General features: G+C 59.1%; 1 protein-coding gene across 1 annotated transcript in view; it reads left to right on the forward strand.

Annotated features, from left to right (window-relative positions):
- Positions 1-25078, forward strand: part of Pde9a (phosphodiesterase 9A) — an 84318-nt gene extending 59240 nt beyond the window's left edge. Inside the window, exons 7-19 of the mRNA XM_026410069.2 lie at positions 3917-4001; positions 9588-9669; positions 11062-11136; positions 14811-14897; positions 15524-15628; positions 15935-16017; positions 16825-16981; positions 19666-19779; positions 20409-20513; positions 20998-21126; positions 22026-22121; positions 23704-23785; positions 24987-25078. Of these exons, the coding sequence (XP_026265854.2) occupies positions 3917-4001; positions 9588-9669; positions 11062-11136; positions 14811-14897; positions 15524-15628; positions 15935-16017; positions 16825-16981; positions 19666-19779; positions 20409-20513; positions 20998-21126; positions 22026-22121; positions 23704-23785; positions 24987-25000 (1214 nt within the window). The 3' untranslated portion in view covers positions 25001-25078. The remainder of the gene's footprint in view (positions 1-3916; positions 4002-9587; positions 9670-11061; positions 11137-14810; positions 14898-15523; positions 15629-15934; positions 16018-16824; positions 16982-19665; positions 19780-20408; positions 20514-20997; positions 21127-22025; positions 22122-23703; positions 23786-24986) is intronic.
- The last annotated feature ends 741 nt before the right edge of the window (positions 25079-25819 follow it).

The raw sequence follows: 25819 nt of genomic DNA on the forward strand, positions 1-25819 counted from the left end.
TCTCAACTCCTGCCCCTGCCTGATGGGGCGAGCACTAGCTGAAGAGGAACAGCCCCACGAGGGTTCCCATACCCAGGGCAGAGACACGACGGCTGCTTCAAGCAGAGCACGACTCTTCCAGAAGAACTCCGGGCAGCGCCTGCTGGCCTGGAGGCTGCGCTGTGGAACAGCACTGATACTCTCGGTGCCAGCGCTGCCATTCCCGAGCCCAGGCACTGCCACAGCTCTCCCGGCACCTTCGCCCTGGACCCTGGGTCCCGACGGCCTCCGCTGCAGACATCAGGTTGCTTCTTCACATCACCAAGCACAGACTCAGAGCCTGCAGAGCTGGACCCTGTGCCCGCCTCAACTGCAGGGGAAGCCAAGGAACCACTGTGTTCACGTCCTGGGGCCACTTGACAAAGTTCCACAAAGTAGGGGCTGAACAACAGAAATGCCTTCTCTCATGATGCTGCGGGCCCCAAGTTCAAAGTCAAGGTGTCAACAGGGTGGGCTCCTCAGGGCCCCTGAGGGAGCCTGTGTCCCGGCCTCTCCTGGCATTCCCTGGCTGGGATGCTCATCACTGCCACTGGCCTCTGTCTTCACCTGACATCCTCCCTGTGTCCCGAATCTCCCTCCGATACTGGACCTCTGGATCCACAATGGTCTCACCTCAGTATCTGGTCACTTCTGTCCAGGACCTTTGCCCAAACAAGGTCATGTTCGCAGGTTCCAGGGGCCTGGTGCAACCTCCGCAGTGAGCCTCAGGCATGTCCAGCTTCAAAGCGCAAGGCCGGCTCAGCCTCCCACCAGCCCCATGGAGCAGGGACTCTCAGGAAGGGCTTCCGGCCCAGAGCACAGGGAAGGCTTGCCACCGAGTCACCACCCACACCTGCAGGTGCACAGAGCCAGTCTCGGCTCGGCCTGTACATGCCCCACAGCGGGCGCCCTGCCTCTCTGCTCCTCGGCACCGTCGCCCCTTCCCCGCCTCCTCTCTCCCCCACCCCACCTGGAAGCTCCAGCTCCTGCTCCCACTCCTCCTGGCGTCTCCCCACCCTCCTGGCTCCTCGCCCTCCTCCGCCATGCAGGAGAACCCCTGGAACAGCCCTGATCACGCAGGGTCTCCGCCCAGAGGGCCCCACCTGGCTCTGGGCTCACCTTCTCCTGGTGCCTCTGGCTGGCCAGTCCCAGGCTCCTGGCCTGTCCTCCAGTGGATGTGGCCAGGGATGCCCACTGGTGCTGAGCCCCGGGGAGTGTGAGCTCCAGAGAGAAGGCCCAGAGATGAGCATAGGCCCATCAGGAAGGGAGAGGGAGGTCCTCTGGAGAAGGGGCCTGCAGCTGACCTCCCATGCTGGCCACGAGGGAACTGCTCCATCCAGTGAGTCCTGACCCTGCACAGCTGCTGGGAGCCAGCTGGCCTGAGCTGCTGGACCAGGAAGGCCACTGGCATGCAGCTCCATGTAGACCCTCTCATGTGACACACACACACACACACACACACATACGCTCGCACTCGAGTGTGCAATGCACACGGCTCTGTCAGCCTGCAGGGCGACCCTCTGCTTCTCAGTCAGGGGGCATCTGCTGGAGTCCACTGCCCAGGACCTGTTCTAGTGGAATCTCCTGCTTACTCTTCGACCTTCTTGAACACATAATCTTCTGAATCAAATAACAATTTCTCCTCATTGACTTTACAGCTTTTCTCCTTTTGTGTGTGAACGTCTTGGCTTCTTCAGGGAGTCAGGGCTTCTCTGAGATCAATGATGAATTCATAAACAAGCACTCGCAGGCTGTGGTGTGCTGGGCTCAGCATGGCCCGCCCTGCCCCTCCTACCTACTGGTGCCCTGGGCTTGAACCAAAACCTAAACCTAGCTTGTGCCACTGTCAGAGCTGATCCATGCAGACCACCCAGAAGACTCCTGCTTTTCTCTGTCATGCGGGAAGTACTTCAGGCAGATCTGGGGACAGTGCTAATGGGCTCTGCTCAAACCCCTTCTCGCACAGCCCATTAGCTCTGCGTCCGCCAGGCCCCCACCAGCCTCTCGCCAAGAGCCAGGGGGAGAAGGAAGAGCGGCAGAGCCTCACTGCCTGCTCAGCCCTGGTGTGCACCAAACCCTTCCCCGAGGCAGCGTCTCTCTTAGGATACATCTAAGAAGAGCAGATAATTAAAAAAAAAAAAAAAACAGTGCTAATGATTAAAACTAAAATTTCTTTGGGAGGCAGGGACTTGCAGAAGGCCCCAGAAACCCTTCTGAAGTCTGAGAAGACAGCCCAAGGTTCCAGACCTGCTAAGCCTGCTGGTCAGCCTGTCTGAGGGCCCAGGCCAGCCAGGGGACATGATGGGCCAGTTCTGGGCTGGACTCCAGGGCCCTGTGAGTGCTGGGAGGGGAGCTCCTACTTTGGGGTCCTTGGTCTCTGCAAACCTGTGCCTGCAGTTTGAGGGTGGACGAGGAACTGATGCATAGTATTTGTGTCTGGCCTCGACTCCATTGTCCTCCTGCCACTGCCTGTGCATCCCCTTAGGAGAGGCCACCCCAGCCCTGCTCCTGGAGCTGAAATGAGCCACGGAGGGGAGCTGCAGACTCTCCCGAAGGGAGCCTGGCGTTTAGACGATGGTATTCAATCTGAGCAACCCTGGACTCCTGGGCCAGACACGTGATGAATTCATAAACCAGCGCTCGCGGGCTGTGGTGCGCTGGGCTACCCTGTTTGGCTGCATCAGGCCTGTCTCTCCCCTAGATCTACTAACTTTCCGGAACTTTCTGCCTTTCAAGTGTTGGCAAGATGAGCTGCTGCTTGCTGCCAATGCTGATCTACTGTTGGCTCCTGTCAGTGTCCTCATGGCGAGCCCACAGGCGGGCAGGGGGGGACACTGAGGTCTGGGGGGCCCTGGGAGGCCACCTCATCTCAGCAGAGGACCGTGACATTCAGCAGCTTCTTAAGGGGCCCACAATGCAGAAAGCAGGAGGAATCCCTCCAAAGGGTGGTGTGGCTGTCCAGCCTCTAGTGCCCCTGTGGCCACCGCCCTGGCTCCATGCATGACCTCAACCTGAGTGTCTGTCCCCAGTCTGCCCACCGTGGTGGTATAGAGGGGGACAGAAGCTTCCCTGGCCCAGGAGCCCATCACCAGGACCAGAGCTGAGCTCGCCCCTTTGGGCAGAAGAATCAGGTTCCTAACTGAGTGCGGCCAGGCTGCCACTGGACCCAGGTGGCCCCGGTGGGAGGGTCATCAGGAAGCCCCTCCCTTTGCTTTTCCTTCAGAATCTGTTCCTGTTTCACCTTTAGCCGAGCTTGATGAGGAGCAGGATAGCCTACTGAGGTGGGATTACAAAGTGACAAAGCTGACCTCTCCTTCCTCCAGGCCCACTCTACCCTGGAAGCCTCCTGCAGGCCACGCGGGGAGGATGGGGGGCAGCGGGCTGGGAGCGCCCAGACCCAGCTCTGCTAACCGTTAGCTGGGCCTCTTGATTGCTGTCTGGGTGAGGTCAAGGTTTTCTCCTGGTTAACTGCTCTGGGAGCTTAAAGAGAAGCTTTTATCTTAATGAGGTTTCAGTGCTTGCCGAGGAAGCGTGGCCTCGCTGCATTTCAGTGCCCAGGGCCACATGTCCCCGTTCCTTCTTTGGGGGATAAAAGACTCTCATATCCTCAGCTGGCACTGGGCCGTGAAGAGGAGTGGACGTGGGCGAGGGTGGGGACGTGGGGTGGGGGTGGGGCTGCCACGCTGTAGATACAGCACAGACAGACGGGGCTCGAGCTTGCCGGGAACATGCCTGGGGTGACAGAGTCCCTGTGGCCCAGCCGGGCAGGTGGGGCCATCCTACTGTCAGCAGAGTGGGCCAGAGCCTCTGCCAAGGGCCCGTCCTCCCCGGGGCCCCTGGTCACCAGGTCCTCCCAGTCTCTCCGCGGTGACCCCCTGCTGTGTCTCTTTGTCACTAGTGGAAGGACTCAAAGTGTTGGAGATTGAGAAATGCAAGAGTGACATTAAAAAGATGAGGGAAGAACTGGCGGCCAGAAACAGCAGGTAAGATCCGCGCTGGGGGCCTGGGCGGAGCCTGTCTGGGGCGGTGGACTTGGTGTCCACAGAAGAAGGGCTCGTGCGACTCGCCCCAGCTCCAGCTTTGGCCCCCCGGGCTGGAGGGAGCCCCACTCTCCTGGGACCTACTGTTGGAGCCCGAGGCTTTCCTACCATAAAGGGTGTTCATGGCTGATCGAGGCGGGAAGGTGACCTCGCGTGAGGGGACCCTCCTGCAGACCCAGTGTGCACAGGAGTCCACTTGGCTGGAAAGGTGTGGACACCGATTTTTAAAGAAAAAGAACAATAAGAATGCACAGGTATTTGGCTTACCAGGCACAAACATCTAGGTGCCCCCGTCCTCATCCCCAGGCCAGGGGACATCCCCACAACACAGGCATCAGGGAACAGTATGGTGAGAGCACCAGCCATCAGGACAGAGGGACACCGGGGGGACCAGTGAACCGTAGTTCAGATAAAACATGCCTGAGGTTCATCAGTGCCTCCTCAAAAGTCTATCAGAAGGACCCTCCTCCAAAGCTGTGGTCACCGTAAGCATGGGCCAGCCATGCACAGCCTGGGGACAGAGCCACACGGTAACAACGTGGCCATGACGGGCAGACACATGCCTGAGCCCACACAGCACTAAGGCTCTGGCTGATCCACTGAGGGACCCCTTCACCTCCCATGTGGTCTCCACCCAGGAGCTGAGCCCCTGAGTAATAGCTGAAGGCCACACTGACTATGACCACAGCTTTGGCAGAAGGTCCTTCAGATGGACTTCTGAGTAACTACTGCAGGGCCTCACAGGGACCAGTGAGGGGGGAGCAGCCCTGGGCAAAGGCACACTTTTTCTCAGGGCCTCCTAACGTGTTGAGAACCGTGCCTGAGCACAGGGGGCCGAGGAGTGAGGAGGGCAGACCTGCAACAGGTGCAGGAGACCTGTCACGGCCAGCACCTGGCCTCTGGGGGAGGACGCTGAGCAGCTCACCTCCTGAATCACACCCCTCCACGTCATCACACTGACCTGGTGACTGATGGGCCTTGGGAATGTCTGGTGCCCTTTGATTTGGAGAATGTCAAGGTAAAGGAGTTTGTGACCACGGGAAAGACGAGTTAGCGGTTTGTCTCTGTTGTCCCCATGCTAGAGGCTCCTCAGGGATGGGAGTCCCTCCTGGGTGGCCTTGGGAAGAGACCAGAGTTGCTCAGCGCACAGCGTCACACAGCTGGGCCAGCGAGACTAGGACCTGGCTGGGCAGTCTGAGGCCCAAGGCACAACCCAGCCTTGGCATCACCCATTTCCCCCGGCCCAGGTGAGGGCAGGTGGCCTTGGGCAGGGATCATGGGTTGGCAGGTCTCCTCGCCAGCCCAGCCAGCAGCCTCAGGGCAGTCGGGCTGCAGCAGGTGCCTGGGCTCCTTCAGGCTCCTTCGGGCTCCTCCGCGCTCTGCAGGAAGCGCATTCTTAGAGCTCCCAGCGCCACAGCTGAGGAGGTGCCTTCCCAGGGCCTGTGAGCCTTCTAGGCACGGAGTCCTCAACTCTCCGTTCCGGCACGTCCCAAGTAGGTGAGGCAGATCCGGGGACTCCCATCCGGAACCAGAGGGGGTCAAACCCATTAGGAAAACAAACCCAGGGCCCAGTCCACCTGGTGCTGGAGCCCACAGCCCCTCAGGGACCCCCCAAAGCAGCCCCTCCCTGCTCTCTAGAATAGCAGGCTCAGAGCAAGGAGCCATGAGCGGCGGAGGGAAGGGTCCATGTAATCACGAGTGAGTCTCGTAGCGGCTCCGGCCCTGGGTGCTGGGCCCTTGGAGCGCAGCTTCACCTCCCTGGTCTGCAGGGAGAGCCTGTGTCCTTGCTGAGCAGCCCTTCCTCGTGAGCCCACACAGCACTAAAGCTCTGGGCTGATCCACTGAGGGACCCCTTCAGTGGATGTCAGCCCAGCCCAGGGCCCAGGTTTTGCTTCTGGGGACACAGAGGGGAGAACAAGGGCACCAGGAGGGGCAGAGCCCAACCCGACGCCCACAGGGTGGCAGATGCGCCTGACAGGCTGACCTACATTCACCCACACACAAGCACATCCCTGGGTTTCTCGAGGTTGTTTCAAGAGGACAGAGGTTCAGAGGGTTCTCTGGCTGCAGCTGCCCTGGCTCCAACACTGCTCAGGCAGAGAGCCGGCGGGAGAGGGCCGGAGACCTGGGATCTCCACTTTCACCCCAAAACCAAGGCCTTGACCACTGGACTGAGCCCCAGGGAGGGGAGGATGGGACGGCAGGGAAATGAAAGCAGATAAGCTCCAAGTGGAATGAAATGGAAAGGCACCCTGCCAGCTGCCCCACGTGTTCCCGTGGCAACGGGGCTCAAAGAGGGCTGCTGGCCTCGATCGGCTGGCACCCAGCAGTCTCTCTGCTCCCACGGCTGTGGTTGCCAGGAGGGAGCCAGGTTCTGGCAGTCAAGCCATCCTGCCTGCTGGGGGCCTGCAGGACCCTCCTGGGGACGCAAGATCTTGAGGAAGCATGGGTTGGAAAGGCAAAAAGGGGCAGCAGTGCTCCCCGGTTTTCCCACTGCACAGATCAGTCTCCCCTGCTCAGAATGAGTGAGTAGGTTTCCTGTGTACAGGGCAACGTGGAAACGCTTTGATTGGCACATTTGGTCCTTTGGTTATTGTTTTGCTAGGTCCGGATTAGAATCTGCTCTGTACATCAACGTGCTGTAGCAGCTCTGATGATTTGTCAAGTGTGGACTCTGAGCAAGGCCCAGCAGCTGGCCAAGACAATAACAGAGACAGCTCTGTTTCACAAATGAAGAGGTTTGTTACTCTGAGCTTGAAAATAGCTTAGGCTCTTGGCAAAGCCCCAGACTACCCGGACGGGGACTCTGGTGGTCACCAGCAGCCACAGCAGCCAGCAAATGCTCCCAGCAGCCAGCAAATGCCCCCAGCAGCCAGCAAATGCCCCCTGCAGCCAGCAAATGCCCCCTGCAGCCAGCAAATGCCCCCTGCAGCCAGCAAATGCCCCCAGCAGCCAGAAAATGCCCCCAGCAGCCAGCAAATGCTCCCTGCTTAAATCTGGATGTAAGCTTCCCAGGAGTTTCCATGTGTATTTATCCAGTTTTGAAAAACAACTAAAATGTACTGTTTCGTGATATTTTTTCACTCATTATGAATGAATAATGGAATAATTTTATCCAACATGCAGCTCATGGATGTTTCTAGAAGGCCATGACCCAGCACTTTGTTAACCACCAAACGTGCCCTGCCCTGGCCTCCCTACTGTGGGTGGCCTTTCACTTTCCCCTCACGTGAACCTCCCTTGCTTCATATCATAGCCACAATCACCTTGATACTGATGTAGCCATCCTCCATGTGGATGAGCCAAAGTGGCTTGAATCATTTCCCACCGGAGGCCTTGAGGTGGCCCCTGGGGTGTTCTGCGTTGTAACAGCAGACAACGCTGCACAACCTCTTTGTGCACAGAGCTATTTACTCGTGTCTAATTCTTTCTTCTTAAGATCAATCTCCCTAAGCAGAAGTACAGACTTAAAGGCTGTGCCTTCCTCTGTAGCTCTTACTGCCCAGGATAAATGGCTTTTCCAGAAGGTAGAGCTTTGTTTACTGATGTACTGGCCCCTGCACACCACAGGGTGACTCCAGGCTGCCCAGGGGTCCCACCTCTGCAGCCCTCCTCTGGACAAGTGGGGAGCATGCTCACTTCTAAGCTGATTGAGTTCCAACCCTGATTCCTGGTCTGCCCTGGCCAGGGAAGCCAGAGCTCCTGGGGCCACCTCTACAGGCAGCCCCGGGGACAGCCCTGCAGGCCAGCACACTCCAAAACATACGCAGCTCATTTCCTTCTCATGTTGAGTGGGGAAGAAAAACTAAGAAATTTCAGCCTTCAACATTGTAGGCAGGGAAACTGCAAACACCTGAAGGCCCAGCTCTGGGGCCTGGACTGCAGCAGGTGCTGCAGACACACTTGGAGGACCGCACAAGTGCTTCTCATCCACTGGAAAATGAGTCCAGCTTGTGAAGCCACAGGGACTAAGCGCCTGGCGTTAGGTGGAAGTAGCAAGTTGCCGCACAGTAAATTTGGTCCAGTTCCCTCTTTGTTCAGAAGTACAAGTGGCTCTCCATGGGGTCCACGCCCAGGTGTGCTCTGCAAGGACACACCAAACTGCTCACAGAAGGCACCCCCCGGGAGTGGGCGCAGGGGAAGGAGCAAGTCATTGAAGACGTGGGGGTGTTTCCTCTGCACTCCTGTGTGTCTGGACTTGTTAAAATAAGAAAGTTCTGCCTATATCATTAAAACGAAGAAGAACTTTTAGGGCTGAGGAGGAAGCCCAGTGGTAGAGGAGCTGCCTCGCATGTGTGAGGCCCTGGGTTTGATCCCCAGCACTGTGAGGCAGAGGAGTGTCACCATGGACAGAAGGTGTGACTTATGCAGTCGAGGGGAGAGATAATGAATGTCCATGCACTTCTGCCCTTGTCAAGGCTTTATTCACTTAAACCACTTAATACAATTTCACTCTATAGGTTCTTATGCAATGACAATCCTTAACTCTGGGCACGGCAATAGACATAATCAATTCCCAGCATACAATTCTGGATTAAATCTAAGCACTGCAAACACACTTAATCACGACAGACTCATGACAGACATTCCCTCTGCATGCAAAGCTCAAGTGTCAGATCAGAAGTCTCAAGTCTTAGGCTCTGAGTCTAGCAGATGCACAGTCAGACCACGGTGATCAGGTCAGGAACCAAGGTAGGCTTTTCCTGGGTGGAAGTGACGGCTGGCTGAGGAGAGGGTCATAGGGAGAAGTTGCAGCTCTCACAGGGCCAAATGTGGCTGTAGGGTTTGAGGGTGGTGAGAACAATGCAGAGGATCAGGCACATGGGAAGAGTTGGGATGTCAGTCCAGGTCCTCATCAAGCTCTCAGGGTTGTCTACGTCAGTGTCAGCTGGCTGAATGCTCATTTGCTCCAATATTTATACTAAATTTTGGGGCTTCTGACCCCCTTTCAATCCCTATCAGCTGCTACCACCAGGTTTCGCAGTGAGGTCATTTGCCCTGGGTTAAAGCATCTGGTCTGGTGGTCCCCACCCTGATTTTCTTGCCTTTCCCCCTTATTGAGGTGAGGAAAACGTAACAGAGACTTCACTCTGAGCTTGTCAGGGTGGGGGAAGTGACCGGTTGGTGCCTGAGGCCACACTGGGGGGCTCTGTGGGTGTGCCTGGGGAGACGCAGGTTTCAAACTGGAGTTTTAAAGTGGAGTTGCTTGGGCTCAGGCCTCAGGCCATCCTTACAAGGGGGTGGGCGGAGGAGGAGATTTAGAAGCTTGTCTAAAGCTGGAAAGAGACTCCTCACCTGACTCTGGTGTTTTCCAAGAGCCCGTATGACAGCCCAGGTCCAACCAGGGTCCACCAGCCCCGTGCCGCTGCCTTCAGGACTCCACTGCAATGAGACCAAGTCGTGTCTGGGGCCCGGGGGCTGGCTTTGGGGTTTCGTTCGCTCTTGCTCTGATGGGGTGCCGGTGCCCTGCACAGGGGAGCCCCAGGCCTGAGGGCAGTGCTGCCACTGATGTCCACCTTTTCTCCTCAGGACAAGCTGTCCCTGTAAGTATAGCCATTTGGATAACAACAAGAAGTTGGCTCCTCGAAGAGATGTCCCCACCTATCCCAAGGTGAGCTGGAAGTCCAGCCTAGGGAAGGCAGCAGCTCTGTGTGCCAACCCCCTGGCCCAGGAGCCCCACGGACATTGATAAAAACAGGTCTCTGGCTGCTCAAGGGTGGGTCACTCTCTGGCAGAAGGTTTTTCTCTTTGACCTCCTGACCGCTGGCCGAGTCTCTCAGCACACTGGGCTGACTCTGTAAGAGGTGTTTGCACTCAAGAGAGGTTGAACTTGAGGGCTGGGCTGTCGCTCGGTGGCAGAGCACTTGCCTGGCAGGTGGAAAGCACTGGCTTCGATTCTCAGCACTGCATATCAGTCAGTAAAGGTCCATTGACAACTAAATTATCAAAGAAAAAAAAATGTAGGTTGACCTTGAATGTTTGAATTTTCTAAAATGCACTTGGTTGGATCTCCTGTCCCTGAACAATCCCACAGTTTTAATGGAGACTCTCCTCAGGTTATCAAAGCAGCCAGGCCCTTGGTTCAGTAGCCCTGCGCTGGGACTGAGCTATTAAGGAAGTGGGCTGTTAAGAAAGGTCGCCTTCGCAGCTGTGGCCTCGGGTGGTGAGCCAGCCAACCCCTGGCTCCTACTCTTAGCTGAGACTGAGGCACTGGGCCCCACAGTCCGAGTGGCGGCCAAGGCCTCCAGGAGCCTCCGTGTGGGCCTGGGGGTCGGTGAGTGGTTTTTTGGCGAGGTTTGAGCCATGCGCGGAATGTGATTGGAGACTTTCCTCTGGAGACCAGTGTCTCTCTGCAGGAAAACAGGACCCACATCCCTAGTGACCCTGTCCCAGGACTCACCACGCACGGCCCAGGCCAGTCCTCCAGGCCAGCCCCTTCTTAAGAAAACCAACAAAAGACCTGGGAGAAGGCCACAGCAGATGCCACGGGCCGTGTCTTCCACACCCTGAACGTGGGGTGTGCGGCGGAGCTGGCCTCAGGCTCAGCCCCATCGGCAAGTGTGTGGCTGAGCCCACAGCTGAACCCGGGTGGACCCAGCATCTGAGTTGCATCTGCCGTGTGCTGAGGGCCCGTTCCCCCTGGGCTTCTCTTTCCTGTGTTTTTATTGTCGGTGTGTGACACCTGATTGACGATGGGTACAGCTCGTCTTCTCTAGATGCAGAGTGCTGTGAATTCTGACAGACGTCCACACACACAGACCTCTGCCACGGTCAAGATAGGGAACACTTCCATTGCCCGGGGTCCCAGGCCTTGCCCTACTCTGGCCACCGTGATGCAAGTCCATTCAGTTGTTTTACCTCTCCAGAGGAAGGCACCATGGGTCTGTGCACAGTATCTGTGCAGGGGATCAAGGAGCACATGCCACCATCTGCATCCGAGGCCACTGGCCTCTGTCTGCACACACCTCAGGGCCCGGTTAACTTGGAACTCCTGTCCTCCTAGTACCTGCTCTCTCCAGAGACCATCGAAGCCCTGCGGAAGCCCACCTTTGACGTCTGGCTGTGGGAGCCCAATGAGGTAGGTGAGGGCACCATGGGTGCCAGGGTCACGGGGGGGCTGCTCAGGACCGTGGACCCTCACCGGGAATGTCACAACTGCTTGTCCTCCTCTGTGCTTTCTCTTGTCTGCTCTTCTCTATAGAAGAAAACCCTGGGTCTCCAGGTTTTAGTTCAAACTAGTACTTCATAGGCTCAGGAGGGCCCAGGAGATGGGACGGCAGTCGGGTGGGGAGCTTCCACACCTGGAGTCCTGACCCAGGCAGCTGCACGGCCACCAGACACATGGACACGTGGGATTCGGGGAAAGAAGAGTCACTTCTGGCACCCAGCTGTTTCTTCAAAACTTCCCATGACCTGAGGAGCACAAAAAAGCAGTCTTTTTTTTTTTCATTTGAGTCTATTTCTCTAATAATATCAGACATGCCCTTCTCTGTCCACACCCCAAGAAAAGAAAAAGTCCCCTCACCTTGGATGGACATCAGACCCAGCTATTTTCAACCCACCAAAATCTGAGGACTCTGTGGCTTTTCAGCAACACCGAAGCCTGGGGACCCAGCCCGAGTGTGCTCACCTGCAGCCACAGAGGCTCCCGCAGTGAGACTTGGCACCGTTAGGATTCACGACTCAGGGTTACCGATACCAGGCTACCAGAATCTCCGAGGCTCATGCTCCACATATGTGGTCTCCCAGTGCACACCGGCCAGCAGAGCCAAGACCCAGCCTCTGCTCCCCACGCCAGTTCCCCCAGGAGAGCAGCCCACAGATGCTGCAGAGCATCAGCAGCCCACAGTCTGCACCCAGCACCCAGGCTGCAGGACTGGAGCAGAAATCACAGGAGCAGGATGGGTTGTAAGTGGGCAGCCCTCCTAGGCCTGAGTGTGGAGGCCCAGGGAGCGGAGGCAGAGCCTGAGGAGCAGTGGCACGCAGCTCCCCTGAGGCTGGGCACAGCAAGTCCAAGGCAAGTCACCCCACAACAGAGCGCCTAGAGCGCCAGGACTCCTGCTCCCGCAGGGGCCAGCATGGCTCTGGCTCTTCCTCTAGGAAAGCCACATCATGTGAGTTCAGCCCACTGCAGTGCCGCAGAGCCAGGGCGAGGGATGGACAGCCTAACCGTCCCTTCAGCCACCTTCCTCCTCATGGAGCATCTGAGCATGGAGCTGCCCGTGGCTGGAGTGGTGGAAGCTTCGCCCCATGAGTTGAAGGGTTCATGCACCCATGAGAAAGCCCACTTGTCTTTGTCCTCCAATTTGCAGAGTGTTTACAGCCGTTCTCAGGGCTGCCAGGTGCCAGTTCCTGCAGCTTGACCAGCCCCTGTGTGGTGTCTCCCACTGCCCATGGCTTTGGCCAGGAAAACTGGCAAGGTAGTTCCAGAAGTGTCCAGCTGCCTGCTGTGACAAACCAGGGGTTCCCAAAGCCTGGGGCCTTGGCCTCTGGTGAATCGGGCGATGCCGGGAATTTGTGAATAGGAAGAATGACAACTGGCGGGACAGACCGAGAGCACGTGAAACTGCCTCTAGCTATCAGTAAGCCTCACTCCCTTCCAGTGGGGCAGTCCTGCCACCCAGCAGCCAGGCACAGTGTCCCACCCATCCCAAACCAGACAGAACAGGACCTCAGGCTGCCCTGGTGCCTCTGATCTGTTAGGGCTTCCTCCCGGGCTGGGACAGCAGGCATGGTGGCTCTGTCATGTTGCTGGGGCCCCCTTATAATTCTGCCCCTCACAGTCACGCAGCCCACTCAGCCCAGCACCACCACAGCGTCTGGGAGCTGCGCTCGCTCGGGGACATGGTTCAGGCCTGCAAGCAGGGAGCAGATGGGCCGTCCCTGCACCATGTTGGCACCAGATGGTTTGTCTGCCAGCTGCCTTTGTCTCCAGACTCTGATTTCACAGCAAACACTTCAGTTCTTCAGGGCCGATTTGAGCAGGGTCTGGGCTAGTGGGGCGGGAGCAAGGGGTCTCAGGCCCCGTGGTCCTGAGGCTGACATCCAGGACAGTGGGAACACGGGCAGCTCTGGACAGCGAGGCCCCCGGCTGGGTGACCTGGGCAGCTGCTGTGCAGCAACCTGGATCCAGCCCTCTAATCCTCATCCAGGCCCAGATGCCAGCCCTCTGTAAGGGGCTCCTTAGGGGCCACCATCTCCCAAACCTGGCCCCCTTCACATTAACCACGCCTGTACAGTCCTATCAGGGAAGATGAGCCTGCGGATAGCTCGCTTCCAGGACGTCCCAGGTGTGACATCTCAAGCCGCCACATGTGGCCCGTGATAGTGTCCAGCCTTCCAAATGGACTGACTCTCCGTGATGCCACAGAATCTGTTCCCTATCCTGAAGACACTAAGAGATCAGTGTTACCGAATCTGTCTCCCCTGCCGCGCCCGCTTCTCCTGCACTGCTGACCACGCGAGAATGCGTGTCAGTGGCACCCTGCCGTCTTCGCTCAGGTGGCCGAGGCCAAGTGCACACACTGGACAGCTTACACTATGGGAACTTACTGTCTCACATTCTGGAGGCTGAAGTTGGCCAAGGTCAAGGTGCCTCCAGGCGGATTCCTCCTGTGGCTCATAGATGGCATCTTCCTGCAGGGCGGTCCGCGGTGTGTGTCTGCATCCCGATTTCACAAGGACGGGTCGTGGTGGATCAGGGCCACCCCAGTGACCTGCTGCCCTCCCACCTCTGTAAAGGCCCTGTCTCCTCATGTGGTCAGGCCGGCTGTCAGCTTTGATGTGCTTGGTGGACACAATTCAGCCCCGGATGTGACCTTCCCACAGGGTGCACCCAGGGGAGAAGCGTGCTGGGCTCCGGCAGGGACAGCCACTGCCACGTGCAAGCACCAAGCCATGGGTGGACAGACGGAGGCAGGCGCCGTCACTGGGTCCTGCCACACGCCCTCTGGAGCTGCCTCGGTATCCCCATTCTGCAGATCTCCATGGGCTCTGCGTCCGAGACCTGCTTTCCCCGGGAAACAGCAGGCGCTTGTGGAGCTCCCTGATTTAGAATCACCTGTCTCTTCCTCCCTGGCTTAATGAACTCCAGGACAACAGGGCTACACAAACCGTTTCACCTTGAACAGGGTCTGCAGACAGCAGAGTTCCCTGAAATCACCTTTAGGAGGAGCCCTTACCCCAGCGCGGCCCACACTGCAGACTCTGTGATTAGGACATTAGAAAACGTCCCTGGTCCCATTATGCTCCCCAGAGGAGCATCATTTAGCACTTTTTATATGTAAACCATCAAACTCCTTTGATCCCTCAGCCACAGTCAAGTGACGGGCTTCCGCTCCAGGAGGTGCCCGTCCCCAGGTGTGCGCTGGGTGAACTGCACCCTAGGACTCTAAACTATGCTATTGACCTGCGTGCTTTCCAGGGTAGATGTTAATAAAGTGATTTCTGTAGTCGTGGGGAGTGGGGGACCCCACCCAGCCGCTCTTCCTTCTTGTGTGAACCTCAATAGCTTCTGAACTGGCTTCCCCAATCCAGGAGACCGGTCTGTGCTCCCAGACCCCACACCCCACTTGGGTGATCCTGGAGGCACACCCACTGATCAGGACCCACTCTGAGGATAAGAGCTCACCCTCCCTGGGACGGGTCACACCACTGGGTCACCCTGGTGGCATTTCCCAGGACAGTGCAGAGAGCTGGAGTGGGCAGCTGGCCTCCCTTCTCCCAGTGCTGACCGCGGCCCTTTGCCCACAGATGCTGAGCTGCTTGGAGCACATGTACCATGATCTGGGCCTGGTGAGGGACTTCAGCATCAACCCCATCACACTCAGGCGGTGGCTGGTAAGTGTCCCGTCCACTCTGTCCTCGGGCAGACCCTCCAGCCACACTGGAGTCGGGGCTGCACACCTCCTGGGGGACTGCTACCAAGGGAGGCGTCATTTCTGTGCAAGTTCTGCAAGGACTTTAGGGCATTGGGCCCATCTCTGTCCTCCCACCTGCCCTGGGCCCCCCAAGCTCCCACTTGGAGGAGCAAAGAAATAGCTGAAATCAGAGTCAGAGAGGCAAGTGAGGTGGAATGGGCTCCGGCAGAGCGTGTGCGTGTGCGTGTGCGTGTGTGTGTGTAAAAAGTTAGACAATTGCTCAGAACTGAGCATTAAAGACCTGTGGGAAGGTGAGGGGACCTAGTGCCCCTCATGTACTGTCCCCTGCCCGCACCCAACTTTGCTTCCCAGCAAGGCTTATCACACACCCCCGTGGACACCTCAGTCCATGCCCAGTGACCAGGGCAGGGCCCATGGACGTTCTCAGGCTCCAAGGGTCCCTGGTTTCTACAGCAGCAAATTCAGGGACGCTCTGGCCTCGGTTCGGGTGGAGCTCCCCTGATCTTCCTTGGGGCCATCTGGGGGCAGGGTGGGCAGGGTGGGCAGGCCAGGCACAGGGCGGCTCTGACTTTCTGGCCTCCACAGCTCTGCGTGCACGACAACTACAGAAACAACCCGTTCCATAACTTCCGGCACTGCTTCTGCGTGACCCAGATGATGTACAGCATGATCTGGCTCTGTGGGCTCCAGGTGCGTCCCCCCACGGCCACCCAGCTGTCTCCCAGCAGGGGAGCAGCAGCACCCTCCCCAGAGATAGCCACAGGCCTGGGGTCCCAGCTGTTCCACCTGTGTGAGGCCACTCCCAGGATCGAAAGTCGCTGGGTCCCACCTCCCCACCCCAGCCAGGCTCTGGGTCCTCCCTCTCCCGGCCTAGGGGCTCCTGTTGGCTGGAGGGCAGCGTGTCCTGCCTGTCACTGTCTCCCACCACCCCACCCCTCCTCGGCCAGCCCTGCTCCCTGTGAAAAGGGCAGAAACTGAACGCTGTCCCTCCTCCAGGAAAAGTTTTCCCAAGTGGATATCATGGTCCTGATGACAGCGGCCGTCTGCCACGACCTGGATCACCCGGGGTACAACAACACGTGTGTACATGCTTCTTTCTCCTTTGCTCTTAAATGTGCCCCTGGCCATCAGGGAACCCTCCAGCCTGACCCCCAGACGGTTCCCATCCAGGGATGTGGAGGAAGGCCCCCCAGCTCTGCCCCTGCAGGACACAGCTCCCAGCCTCCCCACCTGGTCCAGGGCCTGGGCCTCCCCTGAGGGGAGCCTTCAGGGTAACCAGCAGAGGAGGGTGGCCGCCCCCAGAGGTGGCCCATCGTGGGGCTGTGGGGCCAGGAGGAAGGGCAGAGCCCTGAGCCCCTCCTGCTGTGGGGCAGAGTGCCGCCCGCCCAGCCAGCAGGGCCCAGCATGTGGCAGGGGCCTGCATTCACAGTGACCTGTGGGTCCTTCCTCATGAACCTGTGTGTCTGTGCCATGACATAAGTGTCCTGAGAGCCATGCCGTCGTCCGCCAGGACCACAGTGGATTCCAGGGTGTGGCCATCTTGCTCCTCAAAGGAGGTGGGCCTCCAGGCAGCCACCGGTTCCCTTCCTGCTGGCACAGGCCGGCGGGGAGGGCCGACCCTCCGCCTCTGACCCAGAACGCAGCTGGTCCCTCTCCCACTCCCGCCTTCGCACAGACTGATGACTGACCGTTTTGCCACCATGCTTGAGGCACTCTGCCAGGGAGAAGCCCAGCTCGTGGGTGGGACCTGGCCGGTGGGAGCAGCTGGGAGCCAGGGGCGCTGACAGAGGGGCTCCTGGCAAGGCGGACGGCACCCCCTCCGGGTCGTGGCGCTTCCCTGCAGGCCACCTGCACCTGAGCTCCTCTGCTCTGCCCTCGCACCCCAGGTACCAGATCAATGCCCGCACAGAGCTGGCCGTCCGCTACAACGACATCTCGCCCCTGGAGAACCACCACTGTGCCGTGGCCTTCCAGATCCTGGCCCAGCCCGAGTGCAACATTTTCTCCAACGTGCCTGCAGACGGGTTCAAGCAGATCAGACAGGTGCGTGGGCCAGGGTCCTCTGCGTGCAGGGAGGCTGTGGGGACAGCAGAACCCTACTGTCCATGGCTGGAGGCCCCAGAGAGTCCTGGTCACAGCAAAGCCACCAGGGACTCTGGGAACCTGCCCTCCTTCCCTGCCTTCTCCAGGACCCAGAATGGAGAGGGGACCCAGGCTGTGGGCACCTGATGTCCACTGGCCTGCCTATCACAGCCACTCAATTCAACCCCCACCAGCTCATTGAGATGAGCCCTGTGTCCATCTTGTAGTTCAGGACACTGAAGCTTAGACAGCTTGGATCCCTTGCCCCAGGGGGTGTACTCCACGGACAGGCACGTCTGCTCCAACCTGCTGAGCTGACCCCTCCGCCCATAGCTCCAGCTGGGTCACCTGACCATGGCATGGTCAGCCCCACTGCCACCGGCACAAGAAGACCATCCCACCCAGCAGCCCCTGCCCGGGCACCCAGAGAGATGGCCTCCCCCCACAGGTCCCCATGGAGCCCTAATCCCCACAGGTCCCCATGGAGCTCCACCTGCAGACACTGCAGGGAGGGACAGTCCCAAAGTGAACCAGGGAGGGCGGGGAGGGCCCACGGCAGCCGGCCCAGAACGTGTGCCTGTGACTTTATCTGGAAAAGGGTCTTTGCAGAAGGACTTCAGTTCATTTCCAGATGCCAGGGTGGATGCCCAGCTGGGCCTGAACCAACAAGTGTCCTCCTCGGGGACAGAGGAGGACAGGGCACACACAGGAGGCAGAGACCAGAGTGATGTGGACACAAGCCAGGGAAGGCCTAGGCCCACCAGCAGCTGGACAGGCAGGAGGAACCCTTCCAGATTCTGGGAGACCCTGTGGACAGCACTCTGGACTCCGGCCTCCAGGACGCAGGGGACACATTTCAGCAGTCATGTGCTGCCCCGGGGGGGGGGGGGGGGCGGGGCTCTGCAGGCAGGCCAGGACACAGGCTCCAGGAGCAGCTGCTGCCCTCCATCCCACGGGACTTGCCCTCTGTCTCAGGCCCCTCACCCCGCGGCCAGCACAGCGGGGGAAGCCCGGCCCCCTCACTCCAGCAGAGAGCCGTGGCCTGAGCGCCACCAGGCCCCTCGGTCCACAGCCGAAGTGCAGAGCCAGCCCCGGGCTTGGTCAGGTCCCTGCTGCACCACGACCCCTGGCCCCACATTCCCATAGGCCGTCTGCCCTCTCCTCCGTGTTCTTGGAGCAGCGGCAAGCTCGTGCCATGGTGGTGATGGCAGGCTCTGGCTAGCCTCCCCCTGAAGGGGCTAGCTGTGAGGGGACGTCCACCGCATGGCGGCTGCTGCCTGGGCCTGCCCAGCAGGGCTCCTCCAGTAAGAGGGCCTGGTGTCTGGCTGGGGGCCTGCTAGGCAGCATGCAGGGCGGGCTCGCCTGACCGCACACAGGCTCTTCCCCATGGTGGCCACCCAGGGACCTACAAGGACCGTCCTGCTTCAAAACCTTACTGGGGTGAAGACTTTCTCTAGGAGTAAAATCCAGTTGTTGCAATTTAAAAAAAAAAAATCTTATCATTGAAGATTCTGAGGATAAGTGGACAAATCCTTTAGAATAACAGATTTTTACATCGGTATTACATAATTCAAAATGCAGGTGATGCCCACCCCAAAAGAATGTATATGTGGTGTTCCCTATATTAATTATATTTAATTATATTTGATGCTGGTGGTTTTATTTTCTTGGAAAAGTAGAACACCCCACCTGGCAGAGAGGCTCTGTAAATGTCTGTGGGAGGGATGGAAGGGTGGATGGATGATAGTGATTTTGACTTGTGTGACTTTTCCCGAGCCCATATTTGGTTAACAAAGTCGTCATTTTAGGACATTTTCTGTTGCTGTAACAAAATACCATAGGCTAGGTGATTTATCAGGGAAGAAGTTTCTTTCTACTTATAGTTCTGGAGGCTGAAAGTCCGAGAGCGTGGCTCCTGCCTCTGCTCAGCTTCTGGTGGGGGCTGCTCAGCTGAGTGCTTCACCAGGAGCTTAAAGGGCCAGTGAGCGTGAGAGCTCACCCACTCCTTGGACAGTTGTCGCAGTCCCCAGGGGGTGGAGTCCTGGGACCCAAACTCTCCTCAAAGGCCCCAGCACCTCTCACACAGTTACCCTGGGGACCCCATTTCAACATGAGGTTTGGAGGGGCCGACCATGTTCAAACCACAGCAGTAATGAAAACATGGAAGTTAAAAAACTCACTGCCTGCTCGTCTACAAATTGGTTAAGGGTTACTAAATATATTTTTATAATTTCCAAATCACATGTACACATAGAGATGGCAGAAAACATACCCTTAGAAAGTCCGTTCTGGACTTCAACACGGTCTGGAAGGGACAGGCCCATCTAGACGGCCAAACGTGGGGGAAAGGTCCTGGGCGGAAACGGCTAGATTCCACAAGTCCACCTGTGAGCCCGAGCCAGCCAGTGTCCCTCGGGCCTGCCCCGTGGCGCATGGACCTGCCCTCGCGGCAGAAGCCAGGCCAACCTGAGTGGGGCCCGGGCCTCCCACCAGCTGTGGCCTGGGCGAGTCCCTCTGCGCGTCACATCGCGTCTCCGTGTCTGTAGAGCGAGGACCGCGGTTCTTAGACCGCGGGGAACCACGTCGGGGGCTCAGCGACCGTCCAGGTGGTGCCCCTGCTGACCCTTTCTTCTCTCGCGACTCAGGGGATGATCACGCTGATCTTGGCCACGGACATGGCGCGGCACGCAGAGATCATGGATTCTTTCAAGGAAAAGATGGAGAACTTTGACTACAGCAACGAGGAGCACATGACCCTGGTGCGTGGTCTTGCCCTGCCCCCGGGGACGGCCGCCCGGGGTCCCAGCAGCCAGCCCAGGCGGGAGACCCGGGGTCACGACTTACAAGGCCAGCTGTGCAGGGCTGCCCCCCAAAGGGCCCTCCTGCGTGGCTAGGACATGTTTCCCCGTGGGCCGGCAGGGCTGGGCTGGGTTCCCAAGTTCCGAGGCACCCCTCCTCGGTGCTTTAAATGGGGGCTTCCTTCCTCGCCCTTTCTTGAAAGACACCTCCTCGTTCTCACACTCCCAGCCTCGGGTCTCTTCTTGGCACCCTGTCCATCATAGCCTCCTGACAGGGCCTCCTCTCTTAGCCTCCTGGCAGAGCCTCCTCTCTTAGCCTCCTGACAGGGCCTCCTCTCTCTCTGCTGCCTTGACAACAGGAAATGATGTTTGAACTTGAGGTTTATAGTTGGTATTACAAGTGTCAGTGTCTGATGCCATGGGGTGGCTGGCGCTCCCAGTCTCCTGGTGGGGGGAGCATGTCCCTCCAGATGGCACAGCTGCTTCCCCTCACCTGGCCTCGGGGCCAGTTCCCACCTGGGAGGTCACCCCCGCCCCATGCCGCAGCAGTGGTCTACACTCTGATCTGCGTCACCTCCATCCTCTTTCAGCTGAAGATGATCCTGATCAAGTGCTGCGACATCTCTAACGAGGTGCGGCCCACGGAGGTGGCGGAGCCCTGGGTGGACTGTTTGTTAGAAGAGTATTTTATGCAGGTAAGAGACTCGCGAGGCCGAGGGCTCTTAGCGGCCTGCGACATGGGGTCGGGGTGTGCTGGCGTGCCCAGCCCCCACCCCCAGCCTGCAGAACGCCTTCCCGGCAGCAGCCGAGGAGCCGAGGGGCTGAGGCCACCTGTCACCACCGTGGAGCTGCCTTTAGGGGCAGCTCCTCAGGTGAACTGCAGAAAGGTGGAGAAGCGAGAGCCAGAGAGGCAGGGGAGCCCAGGGAAGGCGAGCCTGGGCGGGTCAGCTCATGAGGACAGCACAGGGAGCCGGGACAGAAGCCTGCACAGCCCTGCGATGCCCTGGCCAGGGCGGCCTCGGGCCAGGGCTGCACTGCCCGGCTCCGCACGCCTGCGGAGGCGCCTCCCCCTCCCAGCACACGGTGTTGGCCCCGCAGCTGCTTCCCTTCTTCCTGTGAGGACAGTGACGCTCAGGGTTCCCAGGTCCCATGGCGCCTCTGTCTGCCACACTCCCACAGAGCGACCGTGAGAAGTCAGAAGGCCTCCCCGTGGCCCCGTTCATGGACCGAGACAAAGTGACCAAAGCTACAGCCCAAATTGGGTTCATCAAGTTTGTCCTGATCCCGATGTTCGAAACGGTGACCAAGGTGAGTGGCCGTCACCACAGACTGATGGTGCACCACTGAGACATGCACACGTCTGTGCACATGAGCACACACACACCTGCAAACGGGCATTCACACGTTCACTCACGCACATCTGTACACACACACGTGTCAGTACGTGTACACACCTGCACACACACGTGCATGCGGCCACAGAGCACAGACGCCTCACCGTCTTGCTGTCATGGAGACGGCTGCTGGGGAGCCACTGCACCCTGCGGGGCCCAGCCGCCTTCTGGCTCTCTGGGTGCTGGGCTCCCCTGCACTGTGGGGGACCCACCTGCCGCCCGTCACCACCGGCCCAAGTTCTGGCGCCTGGCTCTCCTGACTCCCAGGCCTCACCCCTAAGGAACCAACCAGAATTGGCGCCTATGGCCACTGCCCAAGGCCTCCACCTCGAGTCCCCCATGTCCAAGACAGAGTCATCGTGCCCTCCCCCAACACCCACCCCCTGTTCTGCCAACCCTCTGGGCGGGGTATGTCTCAGGGCTGCCCTTCCTCTTCCAGGACCACCAGCCAGGGGGCTTTGGGCAGCCGTCACCTGTGTGTGTCAGCACAGGAACTTCCCGGCCCGTCCCCACCTGTGACTCCCGGGGGCAGGGGAAGGGAGGGGGCAGGGGAAGGGAGAGGACTTGGGGGTCCCCCAAGGAGCCGCGGGAGGGGATGGCGCTGGAGCCTGGTAACAGCCCCAGGTACTGGGCTGACCACAAGGCTTCCCACCACTGTCACCTAGGTCTCCCTGAAGGCCCCCACCCAGGAGGGCCACCTGGGGGAAGGGGCTCCTGAGGGATCTGGGAAACCGCAGGCCTGACCGCTCTCTTCCTGAGCGTGCGCCATTGCCCAAGAGCGGTGGACAGACACAGGGCCGTCTCTCTCCGCAGCTGTTCCCCGTGGTGAAGGAGATCATGCTGCAGCCCCTCTGGGAATCCAGAGACCACTACGAGGAGTTGAAACAGCTGGACGACGCCATGCAGGAGGTGAAGGCCACGAGAGGGCTCAGGCAGGCCACACGGAGGGCTCGGGCAGGCCACACGGAGGGCTCGGGCAGGCCATACAGAGGGGTCAGGCAGGCCACACGAGGGGTCAGGCAGGCCACACGAGGGGTCAGGCAGGCCACGTGGAGGGGTCAGGCAGGCCACGTGGAGGGGTCAGGCAGGCCACGTGGAGGGTCAGGCAGGCCACGTGGAGGGGTCAGGCAGGCCACACGAGGGGTCAGGCAGGCCACGTGGAGGGGTCAGGCAGGCCACGTGGAGGGGTTAGGCTCTGCTGTCACCCAGCCCAAGCCCTGTATGTGCTGGACAGGCAGTACCCAGGCTACCAAGCCACGGGGAGGCCGGGCGTCTGGACGCTCTGGGACAACTGGCCTGTACACGCAGGCCCTGAGGAGCGCTGGGGGACCTGGCTCCTCTGAGGGTTGGCCGCCATGTCTCATCGAGAACCTGGGGGGGGGCACACAGCCTTAGAGCACCGGTCCCTGTCAGGGGCTCTGGCCTGGGAGGTCCCTCACTTCCTGGCCCCAGCTGTCCATGCAGGGCAGCAGAGAGACCAGGACAGAGTGACCATCACACTGGGCTCCCAGCACAGAGCACACACCAGGCGGCCCCGCTCCTCTGTGCTCAGGGAGCCTGTCTGGCTTCAGGCTGCTCTGGCTCTCAGGAAAGGTCAAGGCCACAGGTCAGGGAAGGTCATGTCTCCACGAACCCGGGAGCGGCACGGCTGCCTCAGTACTCCCTGGTGCACGTGTCCCCCCAAAGCCCTTGCTGCTCGGGACCCACAGGTCCCCAGCCTGACACCAGCTTCCCACGAGGCCTCTCTCTGTCCCTCCTCCTGCTCAGGGCCCAGGACATCTAGAGCAGTCTCAGGCCCCTCACGCTCCTCCCAGACCTGGCCTCGGCCACCACTGCCCCCTCCCTTCCTGGCCCCTGCTCACCTAAGCCAGGGCTCCCCATGACGGTGCGCCAAGCCCCACCCACTGGGTGCCAAGTGTCCTCCGGGGCATCACCCACCTGCGGGCAGAGCTGGGCACACGGGGCTCGGCCAACGCTGACGAGGCAGCTGAGAAGCCAGACCTGCCGTCCTGGTTCTGCTAGTTGGTCCTTCCACAAAGTGGGGGGGCTCTGAAGTCCTGAGGGGACACGATGTCCACAGAGGGGTCAGGCAGGCCACGCGAGGGGTCAGGCGGGCCACACGGAGGGGTCAGCTTCTGCCTCTCTGCAGGGCCATCCCACGAGCTGCTGCTGGGAAGGTCTTGAGCCTCTCGTCCTTTGCCCTGCTGCCCAGTGGGGACACCAGGACTCCCCACAGTGCCATCATGTCCCCAAAAAGGAGACACCAGAGCAGTGACAGGGCCAGGCCTGAGCCATAGACCCTGCACCCACTGCCAGCCCCCAGCTGTGGGATGCAGCCGGCCCAGCTCCTGTCCAGGTGCTGGTCATGGTCTGCCAGGCAAGGCACAGGGCAGGGCAGTGCACTCTGGCACGAGGAAGCCGCGGACAGCAGGCTCACGGTTCAGCCCTCGCCGCCCTGGCCCTGACTCTGGCCTGCTCTGCTCTGTCCCAGTTACAGAAGAAGACGGAGCACCTGGCACCAGGGAGCACGGAGAGGTGCGGCGGGAAGAGCAGAGATGGGCAGGAAAGTGCAGGTAGCTCTCCTTGGGGGACGGCTCCCTGCGTGGTCGCTTAGACAGAGTGGGAGGGGGTTGGGACCCCTTTGTGTGCATGTGTGTGCCTGTGTGCACGTACGCATTTGTGTGCTGGTCTCCCCCTGTTCTTGTAAGGCGCAACCTCGGGGCTCCACCCCACGGCCTGTCTAATCCCTGACTTCCCACAGGCCCCACCCAAACACCTCCTCGGGCCTCACGATGGGGTTTAAACGTCACCTCATGAACCCTTGAGGGTCACTCAAGCCATGGTGTACAGCGTGTTTAATTCCTCGAATGTAGTAATTAGAATTGGGCTCTGAGAAAAGGAGAGCACACTTCAGTTAGTAGTAAAGATCCATAATTAGGATATATATAGGGCGTTGATCCACGTGGGGCATGCACAGGGCCTGGGCAGGGTGGTGAGGCGGCACAGGCTGTGTGGGAGCACCACGGGAGGCAGGTGCACACCTTGGGGAGCCAAGTCTGGCTCTCACTCTCAGGGAGCTGGGGAGGGATCTCCATCACAGCAGGAAAGATCCCCTTTCTATGGTGCCTGTTTTGGGGACAGGTGTTACAGGCATTCTGAGTAGCCCTGTGCCCATCCAGAAAACGATATTTTTAAAGTGAAATTGAAGTACTTAAAACTTTTCCAAAATAAAGCATTTGTGTATTTCCCCTAGGCATTTTCCCCTGCACCTGCTGACACTGGTCATTCACTTGACCCGCGTGGTGGCAGAAGCGGTCTATGCAGCCACCCCACAATAAGGTCATACCAGTCACATGTCTGTCGGGTGACTTGAGAGTTCCTCAGTTTACAAAGCGTTTGGAGCACAGGGCCTGAGAACTGGGGCTGGGCCTGCCAGAGGGCCAGCGACTCCTGCACGCCCTAGCCTCGCTGCACACAGGCCGAGCGTCTCCACCTCAGACCTCTAAGCTGGGGTAGCACCCGCGTCACTGTGGCTTTAGCAGTTAAATGAGCAGCGCCCTGGTCCTCGCCAGGTGCCCAGCCAACTGCAGCATCCATCTTCTTTGATGGCTTCGGGTTCTTCCATGGCTCAGAAGAGGGATGGTGCTTTCCTTGCCCGCGTGTGTTCAACAGGACGTCCCATGACCTCAATCTTTTAAAACAGTCCTGTGGTCCTGCGCTCGCGGCCTGCCCGCCTGACCCCACGGCTCACCAGGAGCCCTTTCCTTTTCCCAGCAGACTGTTCCTGAAGGAGGCGGAAGAGCTGCGGTACTGTCCAGGGCGGCGGAGCCCCACAGGATGCCTGGGCCGGGGTCGCGCCTTGCGCCGGGCACCTCCAGGCCACATTTTCTAAGAACCATTTTGTTCACTGATCAAAAAAAAAAAGGAATTCATGATGCTGTACAGAATTTTTATTTTTAAACTGTCTTTTAAATAATATATTCTTATACAGAAATGGGTACTGTACTTTTTCTTTGGTAGAGTTGTGTATCCGGGCTGCTTCCCAAGTGTTCACGTGGAGACAAAGGACACTGCTTTTTCAACAGATGTATCTCAGACCCATTGACCAGTGTGATGTAATGCAAACGTCCGTGTAAATTCTGCATTAAATGTCAGAATGGTGCCAGAGTGCGGGGCCGTGCACATTCCTGTGTTCACGAGCAGAAGGGCGTTGATCCACGAGGGGCATGCACAGGGCCTGGGCAGGGTGGTGAGGCGGCACAGGCTGTGCGGGAGCACCACGGGAGGCAGGTGCACACCTCGGGAGCCAAGTCTGGCTCTCACTCTCAGGGAGCTGGGGAGGGGTCTCCATCACAGCAGGAAAGATCCCCTTTCTATGGTGCCTGTTTTGAGGACAGGCGTTGGAGGCATTCTGGAGGTAGCCCTGTGCCCATCCAGGACGGCCAACCCCCTGGGACGGTGGCACACATGGCGACCTTGCTCAGACTCACTACCCCCATGTGTGCCTGGACTCCTGGGCTCTGTGAAAAGCCAACAGAGGTTTCTAAGCCCCACCCCGGGCTGTGTGCCCAACCCTGCTCCCCTGGAAGAGGGACAAAATCACCCCA

Source organism: Urocitellus parryii, chromosome 2 (assembly GCF_045843805.1).
Source record: "Urocitellus parryii isolate mUroPar1 chromosome 2, mUroPar1.hap1, whole genome shotgun sequence".
In the NCBI taxonomy this organism is placed as follows: Eukaryota; Metazoa; Chordata; class Mammalia; order Rodentia; family Sciuridae; genus Urocitellus; species Urocitellus parryii.